At 40.4% G+C, this 14,966-nt stretch overlaps 1 protein-coding gene across 1 annotated transcript in view; it reads left to right on the plus strand.

Moving 5' to 3' along the window:
* Nucleotides 1-7,248, plus strand: part of vgll2a (vestigial-like family member 2a) — a 20,246-nt gene extending 12,998 nt beyond the window's left edge. Inside the window, exon 3 of the mRNA XM_010795451.1 lies at nt 6,613-7,248. Coding sequence (XP_010793753.1) covers nt 6,613-6,656 — 44 coding nt within the window. The 3' untranslated portion in view covers nt 6,657-7,248. The remainder of the gene's footprint in view (nt 1-6,612) is intronic.
* Nucleotides 7,249-14,966: the final 7,718 nt, after the last annotated feature.

Consider the following 14,966-nt stretch of genomic DNA (forward strand, 5'->3'; position numbering starts at 1 on the left):
TAAAGCGAGTTAAATTGGTGACAGAAACGTGCCCGACTAAGACACTCTTGTCGGTGGTAGATGTCCGACCGCTATACATGATGTCGCAGAGGTCGCGAAAGGTTGCCGTTACAGGCACCGACAGAGAGAGGACTAACCACCTCAACCGGGGTTATCGCGCATCGCGGTGAAGGACACTTGAGGCATCTTTACACAAGTTTAGACCTTAGTCCAAGACTAGTCTAGGCAATGTCGGGGAAAAATCTCTAAAACCCATACCTCCTGTTTCTCTTTCCCACACAAGGACTGGGAACCCCTCAAGGGACTGTGGCCCCTGTTGTTAAGGTACATCTTTTCTGCATGTTTTCACGTAAAACGTACTATTCCAGGGAAATTCAATATTTTTCTGACGGTACGTGTCTAAGAAATGGCTTCAGAAACCACACAAACTAAGCTGGATTTTGAGAACCGGAATCGTGAAACTCCCTTCGGTTGTTATAACAGTCTTCAAGCTGCCACTATGCGTAAGACAAAGAGTTATAACATCTGGTCAGAAAAGATCCAACAATATACACGTTATGAATCATTTAGATAGCGTGTATACAGCCGGACATTCCTCCTTTATGTTTAAAAAGGGTGAAAAGGTCGCTAGGAAGGACTCCAAATAAGAAAGTCACACAATTGAGTACAATTCCTGTATTCTACATGGGGGTAACAACTAACATTTCGGTAACTACAATCCGATGTAAACTTCACTTTGTAACTGTAATGGACACACAGGTACACTCAGGCTAGAGGCGAGGCCGAGGCACTTTCGCGGCGAGGTACTTGAGCAGGGGGACTGAGAGGAAAGGGGGGGGTCCAGCGTCCCGATCGCACCCCGTTGAGCTCGACTGGTCTGCGCGCGGCCACTACTAAGGCGTGGCTGCGTGGTTGTCCAGTACTGGTCTCCTAGCTTGCGGCACGACGATTTAGAGCACTTGGGGGCCTGCGCCCATGCGGCTAGGGACCGACGGATATATCGCGGGGGATCACTCATTCCCACCACCTACCACTACCACCACCACACCTGCCCACGGTCCTCAGCCCGACCGGACCACCTCCACCGCACGTCCTCCTCCTTCCTTCGCATGCCCAGGGTCCCTGCTCTCGAGACTCAACTTCTCTTCCTCTCCGCGCGGTTCGCCCTCCTGCGGACCATCCTCGACAAGGTCTTCCTGCCTCCCTTCGGAAGAGACCAAGTAGGCCGCGTTACTAGGTAAGACGTTGTTGTCATGACAATCTTGACTAGTGTGCAGTATAACTGTCGTTAGACCTAGTCGATGCGCAACATAGGGGGACACAAATCTCTACACCAATGCCTCCTTTTCTCTCTCCCAAAACAACAAGGACTGTGAAACACTCAAGGGACTGTTTGACCCCTGGTGTATAAAATACATATTCCAGTAACTTTTTCACGTAAACGTAATATCCTCTGGAAATTACGAAGTAGATTTTCAGACCCGCTCAACATCATCACACAGGCACCTAAAGTTATGTTTTGTCTTCATTTTACCCTGTAACTTTGTAGATCTCTATAACATCTTTTTATAGTGAGCAGTGTTTTTAGCATTTTACATGTAAATTGTTTTTATATATGTAAATTGTTTTTACACATGTTGAGCGTTTAATTACTCTTTTCGTAAGGGGTTTTACTTTTCGTTTTAACTAGGTTGTAGATTTGTCCTTTGCTGGCGTCAAGTCTAAAACGGTCTTTGTGTAGTTTGACTATAGGATGATTTCTTATCGAGGAAGTCGTGTATGTTTTTGTTACATCCGTAAAGCTGATAGTACAATATTGAAATTACGGTCCGGTAATAAATGTTTTTGAGTGTCTAAACAAAATTTGAAATATAACGTTAGTTTTTGTTTCGTCTGCCTCTCTGATTGACGGTTGGCCTCATTGTCTGTCATCTTATTGTGTTCGGCTTCGACGTTTTAAGGATCGGGGTAACCTTGGATAAAGAAGCTACGTTGCGAAAACATGGCGAGTTTCATAAAGGTTCCTAACAAAGAAGTTGGGAGTGTAACAGCAAGCAGGGGTGGGGAATGAAACACAAACGCCAGTTTAACTGGCCAGGGACAATTTGACGATCATGTATATTGTGTTTTTTTGTAATTAGTACGTTTGTGTAAAGTAATTGTGGGGAACGAGTTTGACTGTATAACGAGTCTCGAGACCATATGTACTTGTCGACGTCATTTATATTTTGCTTTATCTGTGCTGTACATAACGACACGGGTCCACACTAGGTAACACCTCCTTCCCCGTGTATTCTCGCCCTTTACCACAAGTTTTAAAAACACACAACCGCACCACACACACACAACACCACCACACACAACACACACAACACACACACACCACACACACAACACCCACCAAACACACACACACACACACACACAACACCACACACACACAACACCACACACAACACACACACACACACACACACACACACACACACCACAATAGACTAGGCCTACCTATGTTAAGGGAACAAGTAGAAACTGGCCACTTGTTGGTATCCACAATGTTCAACTGATTTAAGTCAGTTTTTTAGGTTACTTTCACCCTGAGTCGGCTAAAGTATACAAGTTTACAATGACACTTCCTAAGGGGATTTCGGAATTGACGTTAGCTTACATGGTCTTTTGTCTTATTCAAATCTAAACTGAGGTTTGTGTTTTTCACAGTATATGTAGATCTGAAACGTGATCGATGTAATTGGATTTTTTAACTAATGCTGGAAAAAACGTAATGTTTTTTCAAGAGTGTAATTAGAAAAGGTAGTGGTTTTCATATTAGTGTACTTATGGCTAGTACCTCATTGTCTCTGGTTTTCTGTTTTTGACTATTTACTATTAACAGAAACTTGTCTGAAAGTAAGGGTGTTTGATTGTTGTTTTTTGTGTGTTAGCCTTACTTTGGTGTAAGTATGTCTCTGTGAAGTTTGTGTACATTTTGTAAATGTTATCTAAGGTGTAATAACTGGTTAATTCTGCATGGGCTATTTATCGAGTTTTGACAGAAAAGTGTGCGGACAGTCTGAGGGTGACTCTCCTGTGAATTTGACATGGTCACACACCTTGGACGCCGGGGGTCCGCATAGCCGTGCGCTCTGGTTTAACCTTTGTTGTGTTCTTTTTATATTGTGTGCGTTTTTCTTTTTTATTTCTTTAGATTTGTGCGTTTTTTTAATTTGTTTGTACGGACTTAAAGGACGTTTCATTCTTCTAGGAACTTTGCTGCGGATTGCAGCAGTGCACTACCCATTACAGCAGCAGACTGTTCCCCACAAAAGACGCCTCTCGTGGTATTGTCGGCGAGGCCGTGAAAGGGTTTTTTACAGTCATGGTATTCTGGCACTGGTGTACGGCGTAAAACGGCACCTGACACAGAATCAACTTTCGGGTCACCGCTAGCACAAGAAGACAGTTGCTAGTATTTGGTAGGTTCATTGGGAGGGTTTGGTCACTCCATTTCGTCGAGAAATATACTAGTATATTCAATAATTTTTTATTCTCTTATTCTATTTTCCATTTTATGATATACTGCATTTTTGAACAAATAATTATTTGTTCTTATGTCAAACTTTCCCTTCACTAAACATTTTATAGGTATTTCTTTTATTTAGACGAAGGTCAAAGACAAAGTAGACCTACAACGCCTCACATAGGTATCTCGAGGATTTAAACGAGAGTACACGGTGGTCTAACTACGAAATTGAAGTTGTAAATTTTTTTTTCAGAAGGGCCCCTCGTGGAGTGGTCTGGGGATCTCCTCCATCCAGGGGGGGGGGTGTGTGTGGAATTAGTACAGGTGCCTGATACCTTTGTTAATGTAAACGGTAGACCAGAGAGTTAGAAAGACAACCACAGTACGGTGTTGGCACGTGCACTTACGTACGTGCCTCAGTTACCCTATAGTACCTAATCTCTTCAACGAAAAGAAACGGTCGTACTTTTTTCCGCTTTACTTTACCCGACACTAAAATCATAAAAAATTCGCTCCAGTTATAAACCCATGCCGGGTGAGCCTCCCACCACTTTTAAATTTCACCGGGAACTCTCCTTTCCAAGGGTGGGGACGACATCGTTATTCTTGATATTGGTACGTGAATAATTTCTGTGTAGGTAGCCTAAGTCACGTTTAACAAATAGTTATATAGTGAGGTAAACTGCACATATTCTATGGAGAACGTGTAAAGTTATACATAAAGAACGTGTAAGAGTTGTTGGTTGAACGGGCAAATAGACAAACAACAAGTAACGGATTATATCTGTACAACGTACCACCTCCTCTGAAACTGATAGTCAACGTACGGTTGTGTCTGCCACGTTTCCGTTATTCGGAACCTTTGAACCAAGACAAAGTTTCCACTGAAGTCAACGGTTTCGGATGTCTCTCTTTTACCGTTCTGTAGGAGACTGCTCGCGGAGGTTGTTACAGTTGTAATTTATTTGTTATTTTCATACGTTTTCAGTTATCTTTACTACATGTTTTCTTATTTTTGTTCTTACTGTATGCTGTTTCTTTATCCTGCCCCTTGTTAAGGTATTTCTGATTCGTCTTGTTGCTCTCTGACTAGCCTCCGCGAATTTCCACCCCATCCATTCCTTCCCCTTGCGTGGCTGCACGTCGTCTTAAACTTTTTGTTTTTGGCCTTTTTTGCGGGGAAGGAGTCTGAGGAGTGTCTCGGGGGAGGTTTTGTGTGTTGCTTGCGCGTGTTACTGGTTAACTCCGTGCTCTCATTGCAACAACGGGTTCTCCCTTCCGGATGTCTTCGCCATCCAGTAGGGTCAGTAACACGGTCGCCACGGCGGTCTACACCAGCGAAAAAGTTCGCGTTGCCGAAAGGTCTGCTACTCGAAAAATACATTAATACAGTTTCCTGATCTTATAAGTTACCTATAGTCCCCACAATTCTGCGTAAGGTCTCTTATTTGTTTTCCAACTTCTTAGTGGATGGGTGGAAAAAAAATCGTCTCGGTCCACATGTCGAATGACCGGCACTCCTATTTTGACGGGACCAGGATCCACCTTGAACTTTGCATTCTTTCTTTCTATTCGTCCGTGGAAATCATTAGGTCCCCCTTAAGTCATCAAATGTCGTTGTCCCAATGCTTACTTTTTTGCCTTGTAGTTTCTATGTTACTTTTTACTTTTTATTTTACTTTTTCCTTGTCGTCTGGATATGCATACTGAGTGTGTAGGTGTGTGTGTGTGTGTGTGTGTGTGTGTGTGTGTAAAATGCATGATCTGTTTGGTATTTTGAAAAATAAAAAGTATAAATATGCCTCATATAGGTATGGTCCTACACTATATTATTCAAATATAGCATGATAGGTCCACTTTAATACAACTTAAATAAGGCCTGTGGTTATAGGGAGTATATAGAGGTGTTATCAAGCCTTGAGCTTATTCTTTTTCAGCAAACATATAAAACCCATAAGACTAGTATGTTGGTCACCTGTTCACAACTCCTTACATTACATTGCATTTAGCTGACACTTTTATCCAAAGCGACTTACAACAAGTGCATTGGACCAGGAAGATACAACCTTGAAGAAAACAGAATCATATAGTACATCAGGTTTCGTAGAGCTAAAACATTTCAAGTCCTACTCAACTGGCTTTAGATAAGCCAGCCTTTTATTAGTATATAAGTGCTTTGTTAATAATTCTACCGCTCGAAGTGGAGTCTAAAGAGATGAGTTTTCAATCTGTGCCGGAAGATGTGTAAGCTTTCTGCTGCCCTGATGTCAATGGCATCATGCTTGTTATGCTTATTTTTCTGATTAAGAATACCAAAATTATACAAAACAATCTTTGCCTGAAGTTCTCTCAACAATCCTATCTCTTACATATTCAATTTTAATCGTTAACACATTAAAACCCTATTTACGTTGAGCATCGAGTCAGAATCGTTTGCACTCCAAAGACCAGGTGCTGCTAATGGAAATTACAATTATTGATGATAACAAGATAACCGCACAGTCAGCTATTTTACGATTTGACAGTATAACATAATCTTACACGTTCTCAACCAGGTGTTGATTCATTAAAATGATCGGACCCTATTGCGCGGTCATTACATCTTCAACAAATGTGAAAACCACCATCGGAAACAGGTGAAAGTTGTAGCAGATTGAGATGCATTTTCACTCTTTAACATTGGTGCATTGCTTGACTGGGTCCACACCTGTCTGTTAAATGTTCAAGCCTACTCATTATTGTTGAAGTGTTTGAATAAAAGCAGCGTTAAAGACATTCAGTACGACCACGTAGCAAAGTAACCCCTTGAAAAAGCTTGAACACCAGATTTAAATGAGGATTTCTTTCCCCCTGCCTCAGATCGGCTTACCACAAGTGGTTTGAACCAACAAACTGACTGTCAATCAGCACCTTAACACCAGCTGTCAACTTCCTTTTCTGTTGCCGTCTTTGCTTTCATCCCCTCTCTGCCTCGGGCAATTCCTCCTGCTTTTATCAACATGACATGAGCGCTTCTTTTTCTAATCTCCCTTTTCTTTTTTCCTTCCACTGCCTTTTTCTCTGTCCTCCTTTCTTTCCCTTTACTCTCTCAGGTCTTCAGGCACAGGATAAGAGCAAAGATTTGTATTGGTTTTAGAGCCTGCTGAGACTCTTCCTCCCCCCCCCTGCTTGACTTCTTTCCTTCACTCCTTTGTTGCTCTTCTGATATTATGGGACAGAGAAATTGACAATCTTTCAGACGGCCGTTTTGTGCTGTAACTGCTTCTGGTCTACTTGCAGCTCGGTATTACGGAGGACTTTGCAGCAGCAGCAGCAGCTAATTGTGGATACAAAACGAGCGTGGAAACAAAAGTGGACTCACGGAGGAACGAGAGAAACTGATCTTGACGGATGTGCTCAAAGACAAGACTCTTTGTGCCCCTGTAACAGGCAGGGACAACATTCCTAAACTGGAAAAAGACTGGGGACGGACGGAGACATGTGTTGTCAAAAAACTCCAAAGACAAGCGCCTGAAGGACTTGGCAGGACTTGCCTCACTGGGACAACTGGGCAACAGACACTGGGAGAGTTGTGGCTGGAGGAAAGGCCTTGTTGGTGTTGAGAAAGGCCGCACAGCAAGAATTTGGCAGACTGAAAAAAAGCCCAAACACTCTGGTTTACATGGAGTATTGGTTCAATGTCAGTATTTCATGGCACTGTAAAAGTTAAATTAAACAGTTTTGACTGATTACGAAATATATTTAAGTAATGATTTCACAAGGTGTTTAAAGTGACAGCTGCAAACGTTTGAGCGTATTAAATCAAAATGAAGGGTGCTCAAAAATGTCAGTGTGCAGACGAAACTGCGTATGAAATGTATTTATAAGTGTGAGGTCAGTGAACACAATTGCCTCGCAAACCATCAATGCACGAAAGAAATGGAGGGGATTCTGACAGCTGCAAAAGATCCAGGAAGATACATTGGCAGTAGCAAAGTACACTTTTGACGCTGTTTGTTGAGAGACTGCTTGTATAGAAAAAGGACATACTTGGATTTTAGCATGGAGTTGCAAGTTAATTAACATCTTGACAACTACAGTATGGGAACATCTTTGATAATTGAGTTGTACATTAACTATTTCAATTTCAGATAACTCGAAGAAAAAGTGACTGTAATTATTGCTAGAAAAACAATTAATTGACAACAATTTTGATTCACTCAATCTCTTTCATCAGACACCATTAGTTATGCTGCTTTTTGTCTATTTATATAATTTAAATCTAGGTTTTGCTCTGTTGATCTTAGAAAACAAACAATTTAAAGATGTCATCGTAGGCTTTTTTAAAACAGTTTATACATTCAATTAATCCATTAATTCAAAATGAATAGATTCTTGATTAGTTGAAGTCAGTTTAATTAAATACAGCTTGTTTTTCACCAAAGAAAACAACCTATTTCCATGAGAAATAGATAGTCTCTCAGGTGTTTAAATACGTTCTTTCTGGTTTTATTTATTTTGAATACGCTTGAAAAACACTGGAGTGGCTGAAAAACAAATATCAATGTTGAAGAAAATGAATTATATTTGAAGTCAAATGTTTTTCCCCCACATAACCTTTAACATATAAATGAACATTTTCGATGCTAACTGAAGTACCCACCATGACATTTGAACAGTTACCTGCAGACTAGACTTCGCTTCTCTGTTTGTTTGGGACATTTCTGAAACGTTATTTTATGGAGTAAGCGGATATTTAAAAAAAACATCACCATGCCTGTGTCAACAAAAGAAAATGTAAACTTCACACCCGTGGCTGCTGAGAGGGAGAAGAGGGGAAGGGCTGCTCCGATGAATGAGGGGAACGACGGCTATTTGAAGCCACTCGACTCTTTCTCTCCCTGCTCCCATGCAGCTGTCATCGACAACTGCTCTTCAACTCAGTGAGCGCACACACACACACACACACACACACACCACACACACGCGCATACACGCACACACACACACACACACACACACACTCACACACACACCACACACACGCGCATACACGCACACGCACACACACACACACACACACACATTTTTAGGGCTTAGTGTGGACCACTAACTATTTGTTCTTTGTGAGGACCATCACGTCAACTGGAGCTAAAATGGTGTGAAACCCAAATCTAATACAAGACAACAAATAAATAATATAACTATAATTTTGAACGTAAGTTTACATATACAAATATTAAAATAACAACCAGTGAATAAATAAGATAAGATAAGAGATAAGATAGTACTTTATTGATCCTAATTTGGGAAATGTTTATGTTGCAGCAGCATAAAAAGACAAATCTAAAAAAACTAGAAATAAACAAGAAGTAGAAAATATACATGTTGAATTACAAATGTACAGTAACAAAATATAAAGCAAGTTATTATATATACATAAGTATGTGAGGCAAGGAATATTAAATCGAATATACATGTAAAATCTACAGTGTACATGTTGCTAAAGGATATAATGCACATTGTTATTGCACAAGGTAACCTCAAACGCAGCTGTTTTGAGAGCACACACACACACACACACACACACACACACACACACACACACACACACACACACACACACACACACACACACACACACACACACACACACAAACACACATGCTCTCTCTCTTGCTCTCTCTTCCTCTTCTTATTTCTGTCTAGCCCTCCATAATTGTGTCTCCTTGTCAAGACTGTTCTCCTCTTTATAGCGACCACTTTAAATATGACATTTTATTATCATTCCCTTGAAAAATGAAACTCAAAATGCAACCCATCTACTAAAGCTAACGCCAACCCTAACCCTTCTTTATCTGCAAGAAATAGAGGAACAATAACTGATGATGATTGCTTGATGGAAGCAGGAGGTACAGACGTGATACTTTCAGGGTGGGTGGTGAGAATAACAAGTGGATGGCTTACATGATTGTCTTATTTATGGATGTGTTTTTAAATATAAAAAACTACATTATTGAGTTGTACTTGAATAACATAATATTCCTTATACATTTCTATGTATTTTGTAATAGTAAACAGCACTAATTTGTTCTCTGTAGATAAGGAAATATTGGGCCATAGCATTTGAAACATTTGCTTCACGAATCATGGATCATGGTTATTTGAATACAAAATAAGCTGACAGTGACTGAAGAAATAAATACAAATATGACAGATCTGTGTCACAGTTTGGCATGACAGCCTGGTTTCAAATGTGCCCCTTTGTTCTTTAAATCTGTCATTATACAAACACAAATCTTCAAACACCATGTTTATTTGATGGTTATTGTTCAGTTCTAGCCTAAAGTTGGCCTCTAAAGAAAACCGTGCTGAGGGGAAGTGTACAGCTGGTCCTGCCAAACCTCTCTCTCTCTCTCTCTCTCTCTCTCTCTCCCTACCATGCTCTCTTTCGCCCCCTCTGGTCATACCAGCTGTCTCATAGCAACAGGATGGCAATGTTCCTGACTGCCTGACCACCTCCACACACACACGCACACACACACGCACGCACGCACGCACGCACGCACACACACACACACACACACACACACACACACACACACACACACACACACACTTCATGTATATCCTGCAGAAATGTGTCAGTGTTTTGCAGTGGTGGATTGACTTTTGAATTGATTTACGATTATAGGCTAAACTGCACATCAGCATTTAAAGTAATTAAACATACCATCGCCATGTGCACATTAATGCATTATATACTTTAATTCAGTAATTTGAAAGGACTATACAACCAAAAGGGTTAAATTCTGCATAATTAATCAAGTTACTTAAGATCCTTTGAGTATATTTTGATGCTCATACATTTGAAGTAATGTGCCATTTCAAATATTCTTATGCGATTTTGTGAGTTTCCATGTTTATGTATGCTGTGTGTCTTAAGGTTTTAATTTATATGCTAGTAAGCTAGAGGACATACTTTATTGTCCAAGAATGTACAAAGTGATATTCCTGTATGTATCTTCATGTGTGTACGTGTGTTTTTTGTTTGTGAGCTTCTTGCTGTAACAAAGACAGATCGATAGGCACTGCAAACATCAAAAGTTTCTTTTCAAGCAATACAAGCAGGGCAGAGCACTCCAGTATCAGGCTTTTATGTTGTTCAGAGAGGCAGCCCCCCCTCTACCATCCTCTCAGACACATCTAAACTTTCTAAAGTCATCAGCACTATTATGTTCCCAGACCTCAGCCATTTGAGAGGTGAGTAAAGCATGCCTCTGAATGAATGCCCCTTCATGACTGTGAAGGTTAAAAAAAAGACTCCTCTTTGGACTTTTTTCAAAGACGCGGATTCCTTTCTTGTGGCATCACTTTCAAATGGAAGGAAGACGGTAGACACCGCCTCTTCCTGGTAATATTACAAAGGTTGCATGCATAACGTCCTTGAAAGGATTCTGGCACACAAAGATACAAACTGAAAGTCAATCATACACACAAACACACACGCACGCATACACGAAAAGGCATACACACATCAAACCCATCCGATGCCAACGCTATCTGCACCCTCTTTCATGTCCGACAAAAAATCAATACAGACAAAAAGTTTGCAAGCGGGGAAAAGGAAAGAAAGAAAGGAAGGAAAGAAGAAAGAAAGAAAGAATGAATGAAAAGAGGTGCCCCTCAAAATGAATACTAAAGTAACTATTACACATCAAAGCCATTTAACTCTCCTTTCCATCTCTTTGCTCAGTTTGCCTCCAATATATAGAATAAGTTTGAAATTGGCAAAAAAGGAATGAAAATTGCGGGAATATGTGACGGAGAGTCATAGAGGTAACCCTGGGACACACACGATGGTACCCTTACAAGGTTGAAAAGTACAGACCTCCACCAAAGCCATTTCAAGGGGTGAAAATAAAGTGTGTTTTCACTCTGTGATTCAGATCTGCTTTCAAATTAAATGTGTTTGCCCTTGACCCAGGCTACAACCTCCCAGCAAGTTTCATCAAAACCAAGTTGCTAGTTCTTTCCATAACCCTCCTGCAATTGCCACCAAATGTCCTTTATTTGTGTCACTTTTTTTTGCCTTCAAACTATGTGTCACCCTTTTCTTCACCTTGATAGACTGACTGAGCCCACATTTAATAATACACTCTATATGGAAGATGTGCTTTGTCTCATGCCAACAATTTTTCAGTCCAGCCTGGTAGAAAATTGTGCTCATTAGCCATATTTGGAGCCAATATAACAAGGATGATTTGGAGATGGAATGTGACACTTAGCTCATGTTAGAAATCAATAAGTGCCAACCTACGCCATATGTCTGTGTGATGGTTGGTAATTGGACAAAAAACCTGGGAGGAATACGGATAAATATAATTATATATCACTTTGGGTTTCTTTCTGCAAGTGTGTCATTTGTCAGCAAAATCACTGGCCATCTCAACTCACAACAGGAAGTGTTATTCAAGCTGTAAATCTTGATAGAGGCTTGTTATTCCAAGTGGTGGTTGTTTGCTGCTGAGAGGCAACAATCCCCTTGTTAAGGGACTTTCTTTGTGAAGACGTCAGGGGGACTTTGGAACATAGAGGTAGGCTGTGGCGCTGCACACTCAAAGATGACTGGAGATTTGGATTTGAGATTGCCTGTGGGCTTTACTAGTTCACATTTGTTTCTGGCATGCTGGAGAGGGATGGAAAGAGTAGAAGGGGGAACAAAAGCTCAATCCATACAGACGACATTAGACCATGTCAAAAAGAACACAGCACTTTTCAATTACAGGAATGAAAGGCACATGGGCATGCATGGGACAAAGAGTATGTGGAGCTATTTTTTAACAAGTGCAGAAGTAACAAAATGGAGCATCAAGACATGGAATGAAGTCAAATCTTACATCACAATAGTGGTTCAGCATATGTGTTATTTACATCTCTGAAAAACGGCTGCCAAGGGATAGTCAAACAAGAGAGCTTTTTCATCTGACCGCCACATCATAATCTTAATTATATTAGGATAGTTGAAAGTAATAATATGAAGTTAAAATAAAATGTAGGTTCAACTTAATATTATTGCTAATACAATCATGTGTGATCTATTGAAACAATATTATAGGCAACCTTTTCAGTGTACTATTCATTATTTTTAACATACCACATTGTTCTCACTATAACACCCAAATGTTAAATGGAAAGCTGCATTGATCGATACATATAGATGTTTACAAAATAGATAGATGTATTGATGAATAGATGTGTGAAGATGTTTATAATCATATTGAAAATAGTTGGAGGAATTTTCTACGATATTATTTTGGATTTATTTTAATTTAGAGGAGAACATATGTAATGCAAGGTGTGAAAAAACACACACACAGTGCCTTCAACATTCAACGATTTGAAGGGAAGTGATGCCAGACCCCCGCAGTAGGTGGTCTGTTCTCAGCAGGAGCTTGTGCGCTATACTTGTTCTCACTTGTGAGAGATTCCTGCCCTCTGGCTAGAAGACTCACTCTGAAGTTTGCCATCCGCTCACTAAAGAGCTCCTGCAGAATCTGTTCCTATCAGTCATTACTCTTTTCCCACATCCTCTTTTGGGTGAAGTGTCGCTGTGTTCATCACTTCAGTTGCCTCCTTCAGAAGTGTGATGAACATCTCTCTCATTTAAAATGAAAAGCTGTACAGGATTCAATCTACCATCTTGGTGCCCTACATCTGCCATGTTCAGTTGAGATGGCCTCCATTCAGCTAATGTCCTGCAAGAAAAGTAAGGTCTAATCAAAGTAAATAATACTTCACACAGGTAAGATGCACATGTCTATGAAATGTATTGATTGTACTGATCATTAATCTGAATAAGGGCATCAAACAGTTGACAAAGTCCCTGTCAATTTGCATGATGGCAGACAAACTAATCCCTAGGGGATGCTGGTCATGGCTGTCATTTTATAGCAATTTCACAAGATTGGTTGGGTAGATCTTCAGAGAATTGTTCCAAAGTATACTGGAGCATAGATGCAACAAACTTTATTAGAAGACTAACAGCATGTACATGTTTACATCAGTCACAATATGAGCCTGAAATCAGTATAGCCTTCTAAAAAAGTTTCTTCAAATCCAAAGCTGTTTTAATTCATTCTGAGCTTTCACCTTTTACTAACCTCTTGCTCACAAACTCATGTCTGTCTTCTAAACCTTTCGGTAATCCACACTCACCTCTTTCCTCCTCTCTCCGTCCTTTGAATATTGCTGCATAATCATCACTCTCCTTCTGTGGCTCTCTGAGGCGCAGCACAACCCTCTGTCCTCCTCTCCATCACGCCATCTCTTTCAATACTTCACTCTCTCACTTTTAAATGACGGGGACAAGCAGTGAAAAGGACCTTGTCCCATTCTGCTTCATTTCTTTTACAAATTCATTTTGCCATGTTTCTTGTTTGTTTTGTTGTTTTGCGACAATTTCTACTTTCAGTTCCTCCAACTCTTTGTCCCTCTTTTGTATCTTAGGTAACATGACATGGGTTATTGAAATCAAAGTGTAATCGCCATACATTTTGTTATAAATGTTACTGATATCCATTTGAGATGGGAACAACATCTGAAGGTTATCGTAGTTACCTTTGGCCACTGTGTGTAGACTGCGAAACATATTAATTGTTGTGCACATATTCAGTCAAATCCCTAATGCAATTCAGACAGGCATCAGCACACTTGTCAACAAAATATTGGTTCAAGCACCGGTCGAAAGAGAAGTTTATATTCACTGCAACAGGATGGGAAAAGTATTTTAGTAGAGGAAATGAAAATAGTATTCATTGTGTATACAAGATGGTTATTTTAATGCCAGGCGTGTATGTCAATGAGGTTGTCTAGCTCAGGGGTTCCCAAACTTTGCCATGCCAAGGACCCCCATATAGCATTATCCTCTGGCGGGGACACCCCTGTTGCAATTTTTCTTTTAAATTATGTGTACAAGTGCCTCCTAATGGAACATGCAGTGCGTTGCCACTACATTTGGGGCCTTCTGCCTGATCGAAGCTGTCACTCCGCTTTCTTTGCCTGTCATCACCCCACTGCCCCATCTGAACACACACCCACACAACGAGACCAGTCAAGTCCGTTTGAGATGATGTACTCATCTAAAACTTGGAAAATGTCTCTTCATGTGGTCCTACGTTCCAGTGCTTTGCAAAATAATATTTCCTCATAAAAGTTGTCTTCTGAAATAAATCTGATGTATGCAAGCAATTCTGCGACATTTGTTACATCCGTGCTCTCATCCAGCTGCAGAGCGAAATATTCATTAGCTCTCACTTGCTCCAAAAGCTGAGCAGATTTTCACTCTCAGTAGCGGCAGCTCGATTCTGATTGCCTTGAAGGGCGGTCGTGTGATTACAAAAACAAAAAATATGAAAAGATTGGCATCAAAGGACACACAGATTGATATGTATGCAGTTATTAAGGC

The sequence above is a fragment of the Notothenia coriiceps genome, unplaced genomic scaffold (genome assembly GCF_000735185.1).
Source record: "Notothenia coriiceps isolate Sejong01 unplaced genomic scaffold, NC01 NC01_scaffold00037246, whole genome shotgun sequence".
NCBI lineage: Eukaryota > Metazoa > Chordata > Actinopteri > Perciformes > Nototheniidae > Notothenia > Notothenia coriiceps.